Raw genomic sequence first — 23,842 nt, forward strand, 5'->3', positions numbered from 1 at the left:
ATTTTTGAGAATTTCATAGTGAGTTACTATAAAACATAAAGGTGTAAAGGAAATTGGACCAGTGAATTCAAAGCTCAGTCATCTCAAAACTTACAGAAAAAAAAAGACAATAAAATAAAAATCACAGAAGGAAGGACATTAGAAAAATAAGATATACCCAAGATATCAAATAGCCAATAAGTTTCAAAAGCAGGGAGAAAAATAGGCTGGAGCGACTCAAAAGAAAAAGAGGAAATTTTCTCAGACCAGACCAAATACTAGTCAAGATTTATGAAATCAGACCCAAAACTTTCCATAGCATGGAAAGACTAAGAAATAAATAAACAAATAAATCTTACAAATATGGAGAAATATTTTATAAAAAGTTTCCTAGTGGGCGCGCCTGGGTGGATCAGTCAGTTAAACGTCTGACTTTAGTTCAGGTTATTATCTCACGGTTTGTGAGTTCAGCCCCTCATCGGGTTCTGTGCTGGCAGCTCAGAGCCCTGGAGCCTGCTTCGGATTCTGTGTCTCCCTCTCTGACTGCTCCTCCCCTGTTCACGCTCTGTCTCTCTCTCTCTCTTTCAAAAATAAATAAAACAATAAAAAAAAAAGAAATTTTTTTAAGTTTCCTAAGAAGAAAAGATTGGATTATATTATCCATATACAAGCTTTCTTTTTAGTGATAAGAAAAACTCATCCTTTCACCAAATATTAAATTCCTATGAACTGTTTAGCAGCTGGAGATACAACAGTGAACAAATGAGATAAAGTTTCTGCTATGGAACTTATATTCTAGTAGGACCAAATGAAACTGCAGGCAAAGTGGAAAAAGCTTGCTGAGATAAATAATCTCTATGTCGGTAGGAAACTTTGCATTTCACTGTATTTTGTTTCATCATATTTAAGAGGTGATACTACATTTATTTTGTGATATTTGTTCTATAAATTAGGATTATGTTCAGCTCTAAAATTAAATTAACAGAGGTTCATATTTCTCTTATATATAAATTGACAGGTAGGTGGCCTGTGGGCATTCTAATAGTTCAATTCCATGAAGTCTTTAAAGACCTAGGCTCCTCCATCCCTAACAATGTATCCTGTACCTACCTGGCCACACCACACACACACACATATACACACACATACACACACCTGATCTCCCAAAATTATTTGGGGAATCCAAGGAATTAGCATTTTAAGAGGTATCCCAGGTGATCCTAATGAGGTGGTTTGTTCCCCACCTAAGAAATCCTGAGGTAGGGGTATGAGGAAAAAAATAGTGAAATAAAATTACTTGCAAGAATCAAACTATGAAATCAATAAATAGTTGCTAAGAGCAGAAATACACAAAACTAACTAAAGGAATATAAACGACTCACATTTGACAAAATCCTAACTTTTAGATATTTTCTTGTCTACAGAAACAGTCAACGTGAAGCTGAATGATGCAAATCAAGTCCTCAGACATAATAAAAGCACCTAAAAAAGAGTCTCAGAGGCTTTCTCAAGATGTGACACCTACATCTTGTTGCACACCCTTTTAGAACTTCTCCAACCGTTCTCTTATGAAAAGTTTGGATTTACTTGTCACCTTTTAAAACATGCCAGATGATACTTTATAAATTTTTTTAATATTTATTTATTTATTTATTTATTTATTTTTGAAAAAGAAAGAACACAGGCCAGGCAGGGGCAGAGAGAGGGGGGAGACACAGAATCCGAAGCACGCTTCAGGCTCTGAGCCAGCCGAGCTCGAACTCATGAACCGTGAGATCATGACCTGAGCCAAAGTGGGACACTCAACTGACTGAGCCACCCAGATGCCCTGATACTTTATAACTTAAATTAATTTTGTGCCATTAATATTATCCTCTGTCAGGTTACGTCTTAAAAACTTAGGTCATATTAAGCTGTTGCTATTCATATCAAAGGCTGTAATGAGATCATTTTCAGCTAACGAGTTAGGCAAAAATGCAAAATGAATTTGGCTTTCACATTCTCATCTCTCTTTCATTCTGAAGAGAAATAGGAGGCAAAAGAAAAGAGAAAAGAAAGGACAATATATCATAAAGCCAGATAAACAATAGTTAGCACTATGTTATAACATCTATCACTCTACTTTTCCTTAAAACAAAAGCAAGATGGAGTTGATTGTTTCTGTTTACCAAGTGGTTTTTGAAAATTCCTATCCACTGGTCCTGTTCACAAAACAGATGCATATCCATCTAAATTATCTTAAGTTCAATAGCTAAAGTAAACTTCAGACCATTATACTACTCCTCCCTAGAACACTTCCCCTTACCTGGTCTTTTTGCTAAGTCCTATCCTCTAAAATTGCTGTTTAATTTCCAATTAATTATTCTACAGTTACCAATCAGTCAACCTCTCAGTATGCTGTGCAAGGCATTCCTATGATCAAACAGTTTCAAATTGGTGATAGAGCGTTTATTTTCTGACCTCTGCCAAGGAGATCCGGGACTTTGGGTAAGTCTCTTCAACGTTCAGAACTTAGTTTATATCATTTGAAAAAATAATGTTTGGGGGCACTTGGGTGGCTCAGGCGGTTAATCCCACTCTTGATTTCGACTCAGGTCATGATGTCACTGCTTGTGGGTTCAAGTGCCAGTGCAGAGCCTGCTTGGGATTCTTTCTCCCTCTCTCCCTTCCCCTCCCCTGCTCTCTCTCTTTCAAAATAAATAAACTTTTAAAAAGAAGAAGAAAAAGAACGCTTGTTACAGATTTTCTAAAATCCCATCGAATTTTTAAGCCTATGATTGTGATTTAAACATAACCAGCATTCCTATAAAGACATGGTAGATTTTCTTCAGGGGAGCTACTTGGCAAGTTTTACACAACCTTTCCCAAGCCCTTCATGGTGTGTGTACTTAACGGAAATCTACTTACGCTCCATTTTACCTCCAAATTAAAGGGAGGATAACCTACATTTTTGCACTGAGAACAGAATCATGGCCCCTGCTAAGCTGTATCAGAACGACAGCACAGCAACATACACCCAGGAAGCTTTTTAGAAGCAAAACCAAGGGATTTGTCAGGTGAAAGCTACGCCCCAGAGATGCTTTGTTTTACATGCCAACCACTGCTGGAGATCCTGTAGGGCCAGGCTAAAAGGGCTTAGGGTTTTGTTTTCCTTTTTCTTTTCAAATTTCAAATTCCCTTAAGCCAAAGCCTGGTCTCCAAACCATCCAGTCCGTGACTAAACTGCCTCACCGGTTCTTAGTGTGGAAACAAGACTCCGCCTCGCCTGCAACCGCAAGAGGGAGAAGCAGCTCCAGGACAGCCGGGTGAAGCCCAGCGCCCGTCCCACGGGCCCGGCCCCGGCGCTGACTAGCGGGTGCCAGCCACGCACCGCCAGCGCCCCAGCCCTGAGAGGCTCCACTGTGCAAGCCAACCGCAGCCGGATCCCGGCGGCGCGCCACGTGACTCAGGACCGCGACCAATCAGCGCAGCCCTCTGCGCTATTCAAATCCGCGGCGCGGCGGACGGTTGTTCCCAGCCAGCCGCCGTCGGGGCCCCCAGAGCCCTAGAGTCGCCTAAGGCCGCCATGCACCGCGCTGAGCGCTGACAGGCCTCCGGGCCCGGCGGGCGGAATGGAGAGTCGGAGTGTGCCTCCCGGACCTTATCGGGCCACCAAGCTGGTAAGACAGCGCAGAACGACTAGACCGGCCAACCGCAGCCGTGGCTGCCACCGACTTTACGTGAGAGCGTTCGGAGTTTTGCCTGGGGCGGACAGACGGGTCCCAGAACCTGGTTTGGGTTTGGTTTTCTGAGACGTCGGGGGAGGGGGGCGGGGGAATAAACCGGTATCAGGAAACCCTTGCGGGACACGCCTCTCCCCCTTACCTGGAGGTCGGGGCTGTGTCCCTCCCTGTGAGCCGTTTGTCCAAAGGGTCTCGTCCCCGGGATGGCGCATCATACTCTGGCCTTGTTTGGGCGACAACTGTGCCTGCAGTTGTCAGCTTGCCCTGGAACATCAGAGAATATTATGATTTTAGCCGTTCCCCACGTCTGATTTTCTACCCCCATCTGGATACAAAAAAAAATTCGGAGTTCCATTACTCTGGAGTGTCAGAATGGGGACAGTCCGAATGTGACAGCTTCGTTTTGCGGGGCCTGTAGAATTCAATGCAGGATCTACCGACTGAATAGCACTAGGTAACAGCTGCCCATTTAAAAACTAAACCCAGAGTGTTTAAGATACTCGTCAAGAACCACTGTTGGTAGTCACTGGATTTGTACAGAGTCTCTGTGCACTTAAATTTTCAAACCAAGAGAATACAGCGCCACGGGGTAGGAGACATTAGGAGAGTGACTTAACTGCTGTGAGCCTCAGTTTCCACATTGGGAAAGTAGGGCTAATGATGCATATCTACCTTAAGGATATCCTGAGAGGATACTGCGTGTGAACGTGTGTTGTGATGTATAGATCCTATGGATAGGCTACAGCTCAGTGTTTCTTGAGTAAATAAATGTGTGAAATGGGGAGGTGTGGTGGGAAGAAAAGAATACAGTTATTGTGTTTTCAACTCTTAGGTTTTGTGTTGTGGTGCCACACAGTTGGGGTTACAAGTCAGATTTCTTGGCCTCTAATGGAGGATTTTTCAATTAAAAAGTGATGTGTTCATTTTGCACCACCACCACCACCTTAGTTCTCCGCTGTTCTAGCCGCCACAAACCTTGAAAGCTTGGGTTGGGGACAATTTAGAAAATATGAGTATCTTTTTAAAACATAGGTATATCAGTGTTATTAAATATATAGTGGACTTAAAGCTTACTTAATTTGCCTCATCTGTTCGGTGTTCACTATTGGAATCTTTACATAAGAAACACAATATTTACTATAGTAAATATTGGAGCGCCTGGGTGGCTCAGTGGGTTAAGCGTTGGACTCTTGATTTCTGCTCAGGTCGGAATCTCCCAGTTGCTGAGTTTGAGTCCTTCCTCGGGCTCTGCACCGACAGCTGGAGGCCTGCTTGGGATTCTGTGTCTCCCTCTCTCTCTGCCCCTCCCCTGCACTCCAACGCACGTTCTCTCTCTCTCTGTCTCTGTGTCTCTCTCTCTCAAAAATAAACATTTAAAAAATACCATAATAAATATATAAGATATTGCAACATTAAAGGTATTTTACCAGTAAAACTACTGCCTGCCATCAATTTTGTTTGGCCAGCTTGGTAGTTATTACTGCAGGTTCTAGAATATTCAAACCTGGGTTTCAATGCCTGAGTTCATCACTTAGTTCTGTAACCTTGGTCAAATTATCAGTCTCTCTGTGCTTCATATTCCTTATATGAAAACGGGATAATAATAGTACCTATTCATAGAATTGTGAGAATGAAAGTGAAGTAATGAATGTAGAGCGGTGTCTGACACAAATGTTACCAACATTTTACTAATATTAGTTAAAATTAAAAAAAAAAGGGGGTACTTTCTCTGTTGAAGGTTAAGAAGCAAGTTCATTACAGTTCTTCATTATTTCTAGGTTTCCTAAATAAGCCAACCAGCCAATAGGTGCCTTTACACTATTACAAAGACATATTATTACAATGCCAGAATTAATAAAGAGAAATCAGTATGATATATAAAATTTTCTATAGTAAATAAGATCAATGATTTCACGAATTATGATGTAATCAGATATGAATAAAATAATGTTCTTTGTCTAATTTGTTTTGAGTCAGCACAATGTTTAATTTCTTTTTTAATATTTTCTTTTTGCAGTGGAATGAAATTACAACATCTTTTCGAGCAGGAATGCCTCTAAGAAAACACAGGCAACACTTTAAAAAATATGGCAATTGTTTTACAGCAGGAGAAGCAGTGGACTGGCTTTATGACCTATTAAGAAATAATAATAATTTTGGTCCTGAAGTTACAAGGCAACAGACAATCCAATTGTTAAGAAAATTTCTTAAAAATCATGTAATTGAAGATATCAAAGGCAGATGGGGATCAGAAAATCTTGATGACAACAGTCAGCTATTCAGGTACTGAACAGATAAATAACTACAAAACTGAATTACTTAACAATATAATTTAACTCCACTTCTATAATACTTTTACTAAAATTGCAGCTTTTTCAGAAAAAAAAAACATGTTTTCTTTATAAAACTGTTACTGCTCTTAGTGCAATTAAAACCACTTAGAATTTAAAGTTAATTGCTACACAATTAAAACTTTTAAAATGTTAGATAGTATATATAATAAAATAAATATTGGGAGGAAAGGATGTGATATCACTTCTGCATATTCTGAAATCTGTAACATTTCAAGGATAGGTCATTATTAACCTTTAGTTTCATAGATTCAAGAATTATAAGACAAATTCTCACAGGTCCTTGCCTCCAAGTAACATAATCTTATATAACCTAAGAATACATGTGATAAAAGAAATAATAGCAAAATTTATATAATAAATAACAGAAGAAATATACTATAGGTTAAAGAGAATATTTTTTAAGGATTTACCATATATCAGAAGACCTGCTTTATGATTTACATGTTTTCTTACTTAATCCCTGGTTAGGTATTAACTTCTTTTTACAGATGAGGAAGCTGAGACCATGCTTCAGTAAATCTTGTTATATCTGTCTGAAATATGTTCTTCTACCTTGAAACACTGTAGACATTGTCAGATTAGTGAATACATTTGCTCTCCTGTCAATTCTATTGCAGCCTCCTCTGTGGAGCCTTTCTGACTCCCTTAGGCCAGCACCATTGCTTTTTCTCTCATGTGCAGGGTTCTATGTTATATATCATTAAACTAGGTCTTTGGATTCTAATATCCATGTTTTTTCTCTCTAAAAAATTAGTACTTTTCAAATGAAGTGCCTTAGTAGTTGATTCTTGTGTATCAAAGATGATTTATGTTGTACAAGTAAATTGCAGTAACAAACATGTGAGTAGTTCCTTTTGTATAGCACTCTACAAATCCTGCCTGTCTTAACTACTGCTTAGGCACTTTGTGAGCTCCTTTGCTATTATCCATCCTTTAGCTGTTACTGGTTCTAAAGGTCCTAGACTTGTCTTTACTTCACTGTCTCCCTGGGCAATCTCTTGCCATGTCTTCACCTACTTTCCTTATAACTTTCAAACTTCCAACCCAAATATATCCCTGAGCTTCAGACCTATTTTTGCCCATTAGGCACTTCAGATATAACATATAGAAAAATCACTATCATGTCTTAACCCAAATTTTATCTTCTTACTCCATACTTAACTGAATAGCACTGTCTTCCCTATAGCTGTTTTGATTGTTTTCCTTTTTCTCCCCTTTAAATATGATTTAATTAACAGACCATCTCTGTTATACCACTTTAGCAGTTCTCTGATCTACTCCTCCCTTCACTCTGATAGTTCATTTTGTTAAACCATTTTTCTCTCTTACCCAGAATTCTGCATAACTCTTCAACTAGTCTCTCTGCCTCTAAGTGTTTTATAATGTTAGCAAATTTATAAAGTATACTTAAAAATAAACTTTACCAAAAATGTGTGAGACTTTACTGGAGAAAATTATATAATTGTTTTAAAAGTAATAAGTGAAGAAGGATATCCTGTTGATGAATCAGAAGACTTAGTATCCAGAGCGCCTGGGTGGCTCAGTTGGTTAAGCGTTGGATTCTTGATTTCACCTAAGGTCATGATCTCACAGTTTGTGAGTTCCAGTCATGTTGGACTCTGTGCTAAGGGCACAGATGGCACAGAGCCTGCTTGGGGTTCTCTGTCTGCCTCTCTCTCTGCCCCTCCTCACTCATGTGTATGAGCTCTCTCTCTCAAAGAGAAATAAACATTTTTAAAGAAAGAAGACTTAGTATCATAAATAAGTCATTTCTCCCCAATTGATATATATATAAATTAAATGCAATTTCATTCAAAACCCCTATATAATTTTTTATAGAATTTGACAAGCAGGTTCTAAAGTATTTTTAGTAATATAAAAGTCCAAGGCAATTTTGAAGAACAAGGAGGAGAGAATTTCCCTACCCAATATCTGGGCTTAAATTTAAATAATTAAGTACTGAAAAAACAAAACTATACATACAGTTGATCCTTGAATAACGCAGCTTAGGGGCACCAACCCCCTCCCCTTCATGGTCAAAAATCCACATACAACTTTTGACTCGCCAAAAACTTTAGTGATAGCCTACTGTTGACCAGAAGCCCTATCAATAAAATAAATAATTAACACACATTTTGTATGTTAAATGTATTATATACTGTATTGTTACATTAAAGTAAGCTAGAGAAAAGTAAATGTTATTAAGAAAATCATAAGAGAGAATACATTTATAATACCGTACTGTATATACAAAAAATGTGTATAAGTGTGCTGCACAGTTCAAACCCATGTTCAAAGGTCAACTGTACATGGGAACTTGGTATAAGAAAATATTTTTAGGATCATGGAATAAGAACTTCTGAGGTCACTAAAAACTTATGCATATTTTATTTTATACATTATACATATATCTTATATATTAATATATAAATACCATAGAGAAAAAAAACCAAGCCATATGTTGTTTATGTATACTTATTAAAAGTATAAAAACATGAATAAGAAAGAAACACACTAACTGCAAGTTAATGGCTTCCCTCAGAAAGAGAAAGAAATAGAATAAGCAAAGAATTTGATTAACAAAAAAATAATCATGAAGTCTTTTTTTTTTTTTTAATAATGAAGTCTTGAATAAAATGTTAAATATTGTATTGTTTGATGGTTGATGATTACATATCTGGATGTTGTTTACATTATTTTCCGTACTTTCTTGTATCTTTGAAATATTTTTTATTATACTGGAAGGGGGAAAAAGCATTATAGTCAAAAGGAATAACAGAGACCAAGCTCTGGAAATCAGAACAAGAACAGTCAGACAAAGATCAGAAAATATATATAAATTAGATAGCTTGTCAAAGAAATTTAGAAAATGGAACTGAACTATTTTTTTCTTCAACAGAATTGATCCCAATAATAACTCTTACTTATCCAGATATAAAGTTAGAATACATACAATATACTAAAAAAGTAGGAAACCATTAAAATGTTTTTAAAGGTTTAATGGGAAAATCAATTTATGTAGAATCTTCCTTCCTTGGTAATATAAATAATATAAATAAATTCAGTTCTTTTGTGATTTTTAAAAGATAAACAGACACTAAAACTTTGTTTCTGATCTTACATTATTTAATTGCATATTATTCTTAAACCAGATTTCCTGCAAATTCTCCGCTTAAAAGTTTTCCACGAAGGCATCCAGAATTGAGAAAAAACAGCATAGAGAACTTTTCCAAAGATAAAGATAGCATTTTTAAATTACGAAATTTATCTCGTAGAACTCCTAAAAAACCTGGATTACATTTCTCTCAGGTAAAACATCCTTTTTACTAATCACTAGTTTAAATTTTATTACCATGTGCTTAATTATAAAACATTAAAAGTAGATAGTTCTTTAATATTTGAAGCCAATATTAAAGTCTCTTGACCTACATTATATTCCAAAAATATGTGTATATGTTTTACTGTAGAACAATAGAACCCATAGGAACAATAATAAAAATGGTAATAAGACACACCTGAAACAGTATTTGTATAACTTAAACATGTTTTGTTTTAAATTGATTTGAGAGTGGTAGGGGCAGCTACAAAACCAAAAAGCTTTATTGCCATATGTTAACCTTATTCCTTCAGGTGACACTTAAACTTACAGCTTCACTGTGGACTGTTTACTAGTAGAATTACTAAATATTAGGAATTATGTCAGTTCAATATTTCCTTAATTTGAGCATAGCATGTTAAACCAAAGTAATTTTTTTTCCAGGAAAATATAGAGAAAATGAACCATGTAATAATCAATGAAGATCAAGAAAACTCAGTTGATAATAGAGAAATAAGCCCAGAAGATATTGAAGAAGTTTGGAGATATATTATTCTGATCTAGTAAGCTAAAACTAAGCTCTAACCAAGTTCCACAGGTGTTCTAGAATGTTAATTTGACATTTTTATCAAGATCTACAAATGCAAAAAAACAGATTAGTTCTTAAAGCTTAGAATTTAACCTGTATTTGTATTTCTTAATAAGTGCTCTTGAACTTCTAGTACAGTTGAAATAGAATGTTTGCAGTATGATTTGTTTTTTCTTTGAGTCAAAGTTATATATAGCTATAGTTCGGGGTCTGTATTGGAATCATTACAAGGTTACTAAGGTAAGTATATTTGAAAGTGGATACTAACTATAACCTTTATCAGTTTGGCTTAAGAAAAATATTCTGATGGCTTTGTTTGCCATTCGTACTCTTTAATATTTATATCCCATTCCACTTATTTTATGTAGAAAAAAGAAGTTTGTATTTTTTCTTCTGTTTAGCCTGCAAACCATTTTAGGTGTGTCATCCCTAGAAGAAGTCATAAATCCAAATCAAGTAGTTCCTCAATACATAATGTACAACATGACCAATACAAGTAAACATGGAATAGTTATACTACAAGACAAATCAGGTTGGTATCAATAAAAGAAGTTGGACTCTTTTAAACTTGCTAACATAGGTTGCAGCTATTGTGGGGGTGTAGAGAGACTAAAAATGTAGAAAGTAGAATACTTTAACTGAAAAAGTATTAGGGGGAGATTATATCATAAGTGCTTTAGTAATCATTTAAGTGAATATTATTGGTACTATTATTTTAGCCTCTCATGGTATTTATGCATGATTTTTTTTAAATGGCAAGGTTAAACATCCAAAAGGTATGAAAATATAATTAAAACTATTGATTAACTACATTTTATTGAGGGCCTACAATGTACCAGGCATTATACTAAAGATTTAGTGATGAACAAGAGAAAAATGGTCCATGGCTTCTTGGAGCTTACATGAGCAGTTATATATAAATTTACACAAGTCAAGACATATTCAAAACCCTCAAGACCAAAGTCTCAAGACCAGTATTTTAAAGATCACTGGTTTATTATATATATTTATATATATATAATGTATTGATTTTAGATATAAGATGGAAAAATCAATGATATATTCAACCCAGCGGCATTACATTTAAAACTTAACATTTTAAGAAATGTATCAATAAATCTCAAAATGTTGACTCATTTTTTATAATGAATTGTTGCCTGTAGAATTAACTGGTATGTATTACTTGGGTTTCTTTGTGTTGGCAAGAACTTTAAAGTTTGAATTGTAGGAACAAAAAGCAAAAACTTAAGTTATGTTGCATATGCATATGGCTTTGTACCACTCCCATCTTAAATTACCTAAAATCACATACTTAACAGTATATTCTCTTATTCAGACTTTCTATTCTTTATAACCATAAACTCTTTAAGTTAAGTGTATGTGTGGTTTTTGTGCTGGTGTCAAAAAACAGTTCAATTTCATGCAGCATACTTCAGTTAGTAGCAAATGAAAGATTTTAAGCAAGCCTCACTAAAAGCACCCTAATATTCAGATATATAATTTCAATCATAGGTCTCACTCAAATCAGTAATATTCAAATAGCATACCTATAATCAGAATGGAAATTAAGATAAAGAAAACATGGTGACAGTGGACAAGTATGAACATTAACTATTTATGAACCCTCCACCAAAATATCCTCAATTTGGGGGTAATTGTTTTATGTATTCTGGAAAGAATCAAACTCAAGATCTCTATGACTTTTAAACTTGTATTTTAAAATATTGTCTTCACCTTATGTCTTATTAAACATATAATAATTTTTAATCCTGGTAATATACATACATATACATACATACATATATATGTGTGTATGTAATTATATATAATAAGCGTAAAGTTTTAAATATAGTATCATGGAAATTAGGTGATATTATTGAACAATATAAATTTTTTTTGTATAGATGACCTTCCTCACTGGGTATTATCTGCCATGAAGTGCCTGGCAAATTGTAAGTTAAACAAACAAAATGTGTATGTATATATATATTTATAAAATATATTTATATAAAATATATATTTATACTATTTAATAAGAGCTAAGGAAATTTTGAAAACAATTTATAGAAATCCTGATAAAGTATGCTATTTCTTTTGATGTTTGAATGACAATCTAGTAGATCTGATTGCATTTCCTTGCATGTGGAATACATTATAAAGTCCATAACTTTTTCTATGCAGATGGTGATTTCATAATTTAAGTTCATCATTTGTAGCTCAGTTTTCATAAATCATAAAATCACAGGCTAGTGGATATCAAAGGATTTTTAGGTATAACTTACACCAGTTGCCTTAGTGAGGCCTATAGAGTTCAAATAGCAACTTTCAAGTAATAGCTCTTATAAAGTGGAAAAGTTCAATCAGAAATGAAGTCACATTAAATCTACTTCATTCCCCTTGCCATTGTACACAGCGTCAACACTGAGCTGCTTCATGACATGCTTGTACTCCATAAGATACATTAATGGAACTTTTATGTTTATAAAAAAAAATGATCTGTCACTAATCAGTAAATGGAAAAAAAGCTTTTTCAATAGTGAGCAGTGATAATTAATTTTTATAATTTGAGACACTGGCTCAAGTACAAAGCCCTAATTGCTTTAAAAATCAATTTTTTTATTTAAAAAAAAGTTTTTTTTAATGTTTATTCATTTTTGGAAGAGAGAGTGAGCGCAAGCAGGGGTTGGGGGGGACACAATCCAAAGCAGGCTCCAGGCTCTGAGCTGTCAGCACAGAGCCCGATGCAGAGCTCAAACTCACAAACCGTGAGATCATGACCTAAGCTGAAGTCGGATGCTTAACCGACTGAGCCACCCAGGTGCCCCTAAAAATCAGTTTTAAAAATATGCAGAAATGTGTGCTTCTAAATCATTAAAAGTTAAATTATATTTTAATAATTTTTTTATAAAAGGATTTTTTTCTAGTTCTTATGAAATGAGTATTTTATTAATAATGTTCAAGATAGGTACATATTCCCTTGTTGTCCACTGGGTGTCAATATGACAAAATAACAGAATAAATAGCAATAAAGTAAATAATGTAAGTTATAGAAAGATTTTATTTATCAAACTGAGGTGTAAAGATCTTAATCATAAGCTTGATTTGTGAGTTTCTCTTTCTGCCTTCCCCCACCTAACTGCCCTTCTGTCTTATACTTTGGCTCATGGTTAGCAACCCAATGCTTATATTTTCAGGAATTTCTCAAATATCCCATGTTTAGAGTTTTTTTTTCCCCCTTTCTTACCAGTCCATGTTATACCTAAATAATAGCAAAGATATAACTTACTGGATTCCAGTTTACCAATATATCTAGCTAGAGGTAGCATTTAAACTTTTAGTTATTATTCAATCCCCTACAGTAATCCTGTGACATATAGGAATGAGTGATTAATATACTATCCCCAGTTTTTTTCTAGAAGAGAAAGTAAGGCTTTTGAAAGTCTTCTACTGATACATAAAGATATATGTATTCAAACCTAGACACACTAACTATAAATTTTGTATTTTTAATTCTAATAAGAGTATGTTCTTAGAAAATTTTCTAATGATTATCACATTTTTTTATTCTACATATTAAGAATATATCTTATATCCTCCTTAAGCATCTGACTCTTGATTTCAGCTCAAGTCATGATCTCACAGTAATGAGATCGAGCCCCATGTCAGGCTCCACACTGAGTGTGGAGCCTGCATGGGATTCTCTCTGTCCCTCCCCTGCTCACGTTCTCTCTCAAAAACAAATAAATAAACTTAAAACTTTAACAATAATTTTTAAAAAGATTTTTACTTTGCTCTACATAAAACCCATATTAGCCTTTAAGCCGTTAAAATGTGTGTGATTGTTTTCTTCAATCCTTTTTCAGTGTGTGTGCTCACATTATGACCATACAAAAATTTGCTGGCAGAAAAGTAAAATTATTTGGGTTTGGGAAGAGAAAAATTTTAACTTGAAAGATAAAATAGTGACTCTCAAACCTGAGTGCATATTACAGTCACTAGGGAGACTAGCCAAAGATTCTGATTTAGATGATTCATTAGGTAGGTTCATTCCAGTTGGACTAAACATGCCTCAAAAGCTTCTTATTAGTGAAGATTCCCACACTCAGCATTTGGAAACTACTAAATTAGTGAGCCAGCAGCAAACATTTCTAAGTCAGTAATTCTTAGCTTCACCTCCATAAATTCTGGTTTGTACAGAGGAACTTACATATTTTTAATAGGCACATTGAATGAGTCTGATTATGTAGTCCATGGAGCACACTTTAAATGTTGTTAGACCTCAAAGCTCTGAGTCTTGCTTTAAGTGCTCTAAGTTCTAATTCTAGCTTTGCCACCAATGTTTTTTTTCATCTTAGGCAAGTTACTCTAACCTTCAGTTTCCTCATCTGTAATATGAAGTCAGATCTTATTTCTGAGTAAAAAACTAGTGAGCAAGCATGATTCTTTGAAGAACGTTAAGCTAGGGGCGCCTAGGTGGCTCAGTCAGTTGAGTGTCCAACCCTTGATTTTGGCTCACCTCAGGATCCCAGGGTTGTGGGATCAGCTCTGCGTCGGGCTCTGCACTGAGCATGGATCCTGCTTAAGATTCTCTCTCTCTTCCCCTCTGCCACTCTCCCCTGCTCTCTCTAAAAATATAAAAAATAAAATTTTAAAAAAAGAACATTAAGCTAATGAAATGGCAATGTAAAGATATTATTTAAACTCATTAAGGGTATGCTTCATGTCAGACAAAATTTATTCATGAAAATGTAAATTTACAAAAGATAATTTGGAAGAATTATTTTCATTATCTACATATTCTTTGTTTTATAAAATGAATTGCAATAAAATCTCATTAAATAACCTTACTGCTTTAAAATATATTTCAAATGTTGCCTTATATACAGTTTTTAGGTAAATAAGTATTAAGACAAAATGCTAGTAGTTACTTGCAGTGATTTTTTTTTTTTTTTTAGTTTATTTATTTATTTTGAGAGAGAGAGCACATGGGTGCAGCAGAGGAGCAGAGAGAGAGAGAATCCCAAGCAGGCTCTACCCTGTCAGCACAGAGCCACACAAGGAGGCTCAATCCAAGCCGAAATCCAGACTCGGATGAATGCCCAACCAACTGAGCCACCCAGGTGCCCCTATTCGCAGTGATTTGTAATGAAAACATAATGAGAAAGAATGAGATGTGATGTGTACAATTCTTTGAAATGTTTGAACTGTGACAGAATTTGTTAAACTTTGCTCCATCATGGAGAACTTTTTGACACTTTTTATAAGTATATCTAAATTTTTATTTAAAATAAAATATATTGGGGTGCCTGGGTGGTTCAGTCAGTTGAGTGTCCAACTTCAGCTCAGGTCATGATCTCGCAGTCCATGAGTTCAAGCCCCGCGTCGGGCCCTGTGCTGACAGCTCAGAGCCTGGAGCTTGTTTTGGATTCTGTGTCTCCCTCTCTCTCTGCCCCTCTCCCACTCATGCTCTGTCTCTCTCACTCTCAAAAAAGAAAAAAAAAAAAAAAGAATAAATGTTAAAAAATTTTTTTTAAATAAAATATATTTTACCAATTTTTTTTGCCTTCTATCTTTTAGGGCCAAGAAGTAATATGAATAATCCAACTTATGTTGGATTTGAACGAGATGTATTCAGAACAATAGCAGATTATTTTCTAGATCTCCCTGAACCTCTGCTTACCTTTGAATATTATGAATTATTTGTAAGCATTTTGGGTATGTATGAGTTTTTACTTATTATGTAAATTTATTAACATTTTCAAGTTTCCCATAATTTAAAAGATCTCAAAGTGTAGGTAAATATGAAGATGGCAAGCTATAAATTATTTTACAGTTTGGGAATACTATGGTTCCCGTTATGTTGTCTTCCAGTAATTCAAATATATCATTCTCACACCAGTTATTCACATCAATCAGGTGTACTACAATTCAATTCATTTCTGACACTGACTACCCAGAGTTAGACCAGACCCTACAAGTGAAGGACAAATTCCTTAAATTCTGATACTTAACCACCCAAAGTTATGCAGACTCCACAGATTAAGGGCTCATTTCCACAAGACTGCCCTCACACTTCAGGTACCACCTGCAGATGAGGTCCTCAGGCTTACTCACTCGCATTTCTGCCCTAACTACCAGTTTGGGTGTCCCTACAACCTTCCTTGGGTTTAATAATTGACTACAACTCACAGAACTCTGGAAACTGCTTTATTTAATGAGTACCAGTTTTTATAAAAGATACAAATCAGAAACAGCTATGTGGAAGAAGTAAGGGTTGTACACAGCTTTCATGCCCTCTCCAGGGATTCCACCCTCCCAATCATGTCAATGTGTTCACCAACCTGTATGCTCCGTTGGCCTTGTTACTTCATAGTTTTAACTAAGGGTTAGTTACATAGGCATGATTGATTAAATCATCAGTTATTGGTGATTTTGCTGAGTCTTCAGTCCACATCCTTCTGTTGTTCAGGGAGGTCTGAGGTATGTTGAAAGCTCCAACCTTCTAAGCAAGTTCAGCCCTAAATCACCTCATTACCATAAACTCAGATGTTCTCCAGTAGATGTACTATGGATAACAAAAGACGCCCTCTCTGGAAATTCCAAACATTTTAGGAGCACTATACCAGTTACTAGAGACAAAGACCAAATGTGTAAGTTTTATTGTAGTACAGTTAGTTGTCTTATAATTAAGAGCTTTCTAATACTTGTAGACGAAGCCAGTGATTTTTTAATGTATTTGACTCAATTCCTTTAATTAGATTGTTGAAAAGATTTTTAAGTGATTTATATCACAAGTTGGAAAACCTCTACTCAGTCTTGCACTTTGTAACTGAATGTTGCATGTGTCCTATTTAAGTGGCTTCTGAATTAAGCAACTGCTGTTGTACTATACTAACAATATATACTATAGTAATGCTTTATTTTTTTAACTTTACTATTGTTTTTGTTTTATTTTTGTCCACTGTCACACAGTTGCATCTTAATTTTTGTTTCATTTCCTGGTAGTTGTTTGTGGCTACGTCACAGTTTCAGATAGACCCAGTGGGATACATAAAATCCAAGATGATCCACAGTCTTCAAAAATCCTTCGCTTAAACAATTTGAATTCCTTCAAATCAACTGAGTGTCTTCTTCTCAGTCTGCTTCATAAAGACAAAAACAAAGAAGAATCAGATACTACTAAGAGACTGCAGATAAGTGATCAAGGATTTCAAGAAAAATGTGCTAAGAAAATGCAGCTAGTTAATTTCAAAAATAGAAGAGCCAGTGCTAATGACATAATGGGAGGAAGTTGTCATAATTTAATAGGCTTAAGTAGTATGCATGTTCTATCCTCTAACGTCAAATCAAGATGCTATTCTTTAGAAGGAATTGTAGACTTACCAGGGAGTTCAAGTAAAGAGGTCTCCAATGTCTTCCATCAATCTGTTGTGAATAGAGAAGGACAACATAATAAGCAGTTTTTAGAGTCTAAGACCAAACAGGAATCCCTAATGAATCTTCATTCAGAGGAAAGTACTCAAAAACCACTCTGTGTTGGTTTTAAGAGAACCTCTACTTTGACTGTTCAAGACCAAGAGGAGTTATGTATTGGGAAATGCAAGTCAAAACAGCCTTGTAGATCTCAGAGTTTACTTTTAAGAAGTAGTACAAGAAGTAATAGTTATATCAATATGCCAGTGGCTGAAATTATCATGAAACCAAATCTTGGACATCTCAGCACAAGTATACAAACAGCTATGGAAAATGAACTCGGAGAGTCTAGTACCACAATCAATAAAAGACTCTGCAAAAGTACAATAGAATTTTCAGAAAATTCTTTACCTCCAGCTTCTTCTGTATTGACTGGCACACAAAGTAAGGTTGATGCTTTCAATGCATGTAATATTAACTTTTAGTGCTTACTAACTGTTTTGCTTACCTGTCTTTTCTTCTCTGAAACTGCTTTATATTTTTCCTCCAAAAGGAGAAGTTTTTATCGTAAAAGACTCTTGTCATGGCATAACCAAGATTTATTCTACTTATATAAAGCACTTATTTTCTTTTACTTCATTTTAACTTATTCTGAGTCACTTTATTTGTAGTAAGTGAAGGATATTAGTACTCAAATAGGTTATGAAGAAAATGAGCATCTTACCATGCTTTTGAGAAATGTGGAAATTTCTAGGGACAGTTACAAGAAATTAGATACTAAAATATTATTTTAATATTTATATAACTGTATTCTTTACGTAACTGTATATGTGCATAGTATGAAAGCAACTAGTGTCATTGATGATTTTTTTTCGGGGGTGGGGTATAATTTGCCTTCCAGGTTTGCTGCAACCTCATTTAGAGAGGGTTGCCATCGATGCACTACAGTTATGTTGTTTGTTACTTCCCCCACCAAATCGTAGAAAGCTTCAACTTTTAATGCGCATGATTTCTCGAATGAGTCAAAACGTTGATATGCCCCAACTTCATGATGCAATGGGTACAAGATCACTGGTAAGTTGATTTCTTAAGGAAAGAATAAGCCTTGGTTCATAAACTATACAAAGAAAAGCAAATCACCTAAAAGTACTACTTGAATGATGTCCTAGTCTCAAAATCCTAGATTCTTGGGGTAGAAAGGCTCTTAAAAATATCTTTCCTAGTAGCAGAATGTTGGTGCATTAATCCTTTGTGCCCAGTATGTTGTACTTTCATATCCTGACCTTTATCTTGTCTGAGCACTTTACCTCTTCATTCATATCACTTCGTAGTGATTGACCTAGACCATCAGACCACATTCCATTGCCTTATGCCAATGCTGTTTGGTGGGGAAGGAAGAGGAGATATCAGGCACAGTTAAAAGCATAAGGGCACTATAACTCTAGAGAATTATGGGAATATTATGGTAGTGGGAAAGTTGTATTTGATGAATTATGTGAATCAGGATAGCATGTCACTGTGGGTAAGAAATTGGGACAAACTACTGTGAAGCAGTCTCAGACTCCATAAGAGGATGAGGGTAGAGGCATTTTATACAGCTATTGATTGGAAATGAACTCTTAAAATAGTATCTTCTCTCTCTTTCTCTCTCTTCAAGAGCTGCCACTTCCTCAGTGCAACTTCAAATGATTTTCTTATAGCAAGGAATCTAGAGTTGAGCTCTATTCTTCTACTCATTAAGGACAGTTCTTTAACAATGATAGACCCAAACTACAGAAGAAGAATTATTCTTGCATAATTGTGACACCATTAAAAAGCATAGAGAAGTTTGTAGAGGAATATATTTTGAGAGACATGAGTAGAAAGGAGATAATTTCAGTTTTATGCTTTTTGAGTTTGAGTGTATACAGGACATTCAAGTGAAATTTATCCAACAGACTGTTAGAAATGTGAGCCTGGTGAAGATCAGGGCAGAAGGCAGATTGTTTGGAGGGAGGTGGTAATTGAAGCTTTGAGGGTAAATGAACTCTACAAAACTAAGAAAGAAGACTAAAAAGCTAAGGACTGAGTCTTGGAAGGAGAAAGGAAAACATGACTGACATGTAGGAATAAAACCAAAAATATTTCAATTCAATAAATATGTTCATTGTCTATTATGTACAAAATTTTTAAAATAGAATTCTTGTAACTAATTATTTTAGAATGAGGTGTCTGTTTACGTGTGTCTAATACTTAGTGGGTAATATGGATATGATTGAGAGTAAATGAGTTATGAAACACAAAACTTATCCCAGAATTTGAAGACTCCTTATGATGGAATTGAACAATACATGTATTGTCTTTAAAGTGTGACAAAATAATTAAAGACTATTTTCCAGAATTTCAAAAGCTAAATGGTACCAACTTTATAACCACTAAGTTTATATATTATGTACTCTCCTGGCTTGTGTTTTATGAGATTAATTTAATGTAATAAGTCATTATTCTTTAACATTCTTTAAGTAACATATCTATATGATACCAATAGAACCCATGATATTTACTGATACAATTGTGACAAAATTAAAGAAAAAACTAAGCCTTTTATAATCCTTTGGAATTATATTAAGGAAATACTTAACAAGTACTTTAAGTTCTTACCTTTCTAATGTAATTAATTGTCCTCATTTGTAAGCTGAAGTCTGCTTATCACTTTATCTCAGTACTTTAGCATGATACCCAGAAACTACTGATACTCTTATTTATATAATACCTTAAATTTTTTAATTCACATCTTTTGTTTCTAGATGATACACACTTTTTCTCGGTGTGTGCTATGCTGTGCTGAAGAGGTGGATCTTGATGAGCTTCTTGCTGCAAGATTAGTTTCTTTCTTAATGGATCATCACCAGGAAATTCTTCAAGTACCCTCTTACTTACAGACTGCAGTGGATAAACATCTTGACTACTTAAAAAAGGGCTATGTATGTATTGTAAATCTTAAAATTGTCTGCATTAGTCAGTTCCAAGTGGCAAATTCATCTCAAACTAGCCTAATGAAAAGGGAAGACTTTATCAGCTCACGTAAATAACCTCTAAAAGTCAGGAATGTAGACAGAATTTGGAGACTCAAATAGCAATAAAACTGTTTCCTTCATCTCTTATTTCCATCTTGGTCCTGTATTTGACAAAAGGCTCCTTCACATGATGGGGGATCCATAAGTGTGATTAAAGTTCTTAAATCACAGACTTAACATTTTTAATCCAAAGGAAAAAAGAACTATCCCTTCACCTACCAGTTTGAAAAGTTCTTCACATGGACTCTGGCCCCATCCAGGCTAAATACACATCTTTTAGGTGGTTGAGGGTGAGTGCGTTGGAGACAGGGCCATGCTCTGATTAGCTCTCCATAGATTAGAGGAGAATCTGTTTTCAAAAAAGGTGAGGATAGTGGAGGTGGAACGGGAAGAAACTATTAAAAGAAGGAGAGAAGGAATATTGAGTAACCAAAACAACAGATGTCTATTATATTCACTCTTTGGCAGCCCAGCACATATATTCATGTTTCTTCCCATACATACCATTCTAATATTGCCCTGGCTTAACATAATTATCCCTATAATTTCCTTCCTTTATGAGCAGATGTTATAGTATCTTCCCATGCTCCTACACCTCAAAAACAGTATATGAATACTCTTACTACGTCAAAACATTAATATTTTAAAGTGAATTAAAACATCACTTTGGGGCACCTGGGTGGCTCAGTCAGTTAAGCGTCTATTGATTTCAGCTCAGGTCATGATTTCGTGGTTCATGAGTTCAAGCCCCGTTTCGGGCTCTCCGCTGACAGTATAGAGCCTGCTTGGAATTCTCTCTCTCCCTCTCGCTCTCTCTCTCCCCGCCCCCCACCTCTCTCCCTCTCTCCATCTCTCTCTCTCTGCACCTCCCTGCCCACACACACACTCTCTCTCCCTCCCTCCCTGTCTCACAAAATAAATAAAACTCTTCAAATATTACTTTGATTTTTATTGTTTTGTAGTTAAAAGAATAAAATACATGGTTAATAGCAATGATGATGGATGGCTGCCTTATTTAATACTTATTCTGTTCTAAGCCCTCTATATACATTATCTCATGTAATCCCCATTTTACAGATGAGGAAACAGACCAAGAGAAGTTAAATAACTTGCTGAAGGTTACAAAGGTAGTAGGTTGTGGGTCTGGGATGTAGATCCTGGGATTTATCACTACTCTATTGCATAACACAGTTTTTTTTTTTTTTAATGTTGAATGTTTGGTGGCGAATGAATACATGCTAAATCCCATCAAAAGAACACTTAGCAAACAGGAACATGAACAGAATTAATAGACTTGGACTATATCATTTTGTTCAAAACAGATTAAAAATCCTGGAGATGGACTGATTGTTCCTTTGCCAACATATTCATACTGTAAGCAGATTAGTGCTCAGGAGTTTGATGAACAAAAAGTGTCTACCTCACAAGCTGCAATTGCAGAACTTTTAGAGAATATTATTAAAAACAAGAGTTTGCCTCTAAAGGAGAAAAGGAAAAAACTAAAACAGGTAAGAGAATGCATAAGTTCTCAATCACATAAATCTTTTTAAATATGCTGTTGCTGATTGTTATTTAGTAACATTTAGAATCTAATTTCTCATTATTTTGGATTTTAGATATTGTATATATAGGTGTGTATGTAAATGTAACCTACATTCCTGGTTTTACTCTTTATAAATATAAATATACTCTTACTAAATTTAAATAATAACAATAATAATAACAGATAACTCTTCCTTTACTTCCAATGATTATAACTTAGATTGCCCTGAAAAAACAGTTATAAAATTTGATTGTAATACATAGCTTTTGGTGACTCATTATTACCATTTACAATTTTTATCTCTACCAAAATTCAGTAGTAACATGATTCTGGCAAGTTTAATTCCAGGTCTGAGATACTCAAATATGAAATATACTAGATCATTCTGGCCTTCATAGGCTTTACCAATGGAAAGGAAGAACATCTAGAATTTAGGAGGAAAACACATCAGAAGAGAATCCTAGTATATTAATGTTAACTGGGATCTAAGAAATGTTACCTTATACCTTTCATATATGAGAAAGCAGAGGGAGAGGCAAGGATAAATTGAAAAGATACTCATTTCTGAAATATATCTTTGAGAAAGTCACTGAATTCTTATAAAATGTTGAACTTGGCTTCAGCTAGGATAATAATGTTAAATACTCTCTAATTCCTCACCTCATTTTTAAGTTTCAGAAGGAATATCCCTTGATATATCAGAAAAGATTTCCAACCACGGAGAGTGAAGCAGTACTTTTTGGTGACAAACCTACAATCAAACAACCAATGCTAATTTTAAAAAAAACAAAGTTTCGTAGTCTAAGATACTAACTGTATTAAAAATTATGTAATACTTATAGAACTTTGGTGAATGAAGCCATACTTAAGAATTTAGCTACTAAAAAAGGAAGTCTATTTATTAATAAGGTTTTTCTAAATAAAACACACGTATGGAGGTACCAAAGTAATTTTTTATCAGTGTAAGACTGCTAAGAAAGTAGTGAGTCCCAACTGTGAGCAAATAACAAAAGCAATACCAGATACTTTAACCAGAAACATTTTTTTTTTTGACACAACATCTGGAAAAGCTATTACAGTGTGTGCTAAAATTTTATTTACTTGAATTTTGAAACCTGACATGTTTATCAAGATTAAGCTATAATTCTGTTTTTAAAAGAAATTAACTTATCTGCACATGTGCTTATGAATATTAGTTAAAGTACAAGTTATTTAGGGATACTCTTATTTCTAAGAATAAGAATGTGAAGAATATTGGAAAACTCAGTGAATTCTCTACTGTTAAATGCTGCACTCTTTTGTATACTCTTTTTCTACTTTTGATCTATTTATATATGTGTGTTTTTAAAATATGTACATGTAAGTCTTCAGTTGGCTTTAAACATTTATCCCGAGTGCTTCGGTCATTCAACTGTTCAATAAATATCTCTTGCATTCTTATGTTCATGTATCTACTGGAAGATAGTGGTGTAAAAGAAGTATAAAGCAATCATGTGTTCATTCAAAATATATTTGTTTAGCAACTACTATGTGCCTTTTATTATTCCAGTTATGGAGAGACTAAGGTGAATAAAACAAAATGTCTTTCTTGAAAGTATTTATTTTCTAATCAAGGGAGACACCTATCAGATACTTAAAATAACAATACACACTCTGAAGGAGTCCTTCAGCTGAATACTGAGCTCTTTAGTTATGTAACAGTTCTCTCAGCTAGTGTTTTTCAAACTGTTACATATTAGAATCACCTGGAAAGTTTTAAAATAATACATGCTCAGGCTCTACCTTGTATCAGTTACATCCAAATTTTAAGAGATGATATATAGGCATCAGTATTTTCAAACTCTCTAGATGATACCAATATTTACCCAAC

At 34.8% G+C, this 23,842-nt stretch overlaps 1 protein-coding gene across 4 annotated transcripts; it reads left to right on the forward strand.

The window, feature by feature from the left end:
• Positions 1-3,481: 3,481 nt before the first annotated feature.
• DEPDC1 (DEP domain containing 1) lies at positions 3,482-23,499 on the forward strand. Of its 4 annotated transcripts, none has more exons than XM_047873208.1 (12): positions 3,482-3,698; positions 5,719-5,984; positions 9,208-9,364; positions 9,816-9,934; positions 10,362-10,492; positions 11,865-11,912; positions 15,538-15,675; positions 16,966-17,817; positions 18,275-18,447; positions 20,160-20,336; positions 21,752-21,937; positions 22,645-23,499. In XM_047873208.1, exons 1-12 carry the CDS (start codon positions 3,591-3,593, stop codon positions 22,783-22,785), a joined length of 2,496 nt encoding a protein of 831 aa, XP_047729164.1. In that variant the 5' UTR covers positions 3,482-3,590; the 3' UTR covers positions 22,786-23,499. The 4 variants fall into 4 exon arrangements, with proteins under 4 accessions (XP_047729164.1, XP_047729165.1, XP_047729166.1 ...); XM_047873209.1 differs by having other exon boundaries at positions 3,482-3,638; XM_047873210.1 differs by lacking the exon at positions 16,966-17,817.
• The last annotated feature ends 343 nt before the right edge of the window (positions 23,500-23,842 follow it).

The sequence above is a fragment of the Prionailurus viverrinus genome, chromosome C1, assembly GCF_022837055.1.
Source record: "Prionailurus viverrinus isolate Anna chromosome C1, UM_Priviv_1.0, whole genome shotgun sequence".
Lineage (NCBI taxonomy): Eukaryota > Metazoa > Chordata > Mammalia > Carnivora > Felidae > Prionailurus > Prionailurus viverrinus.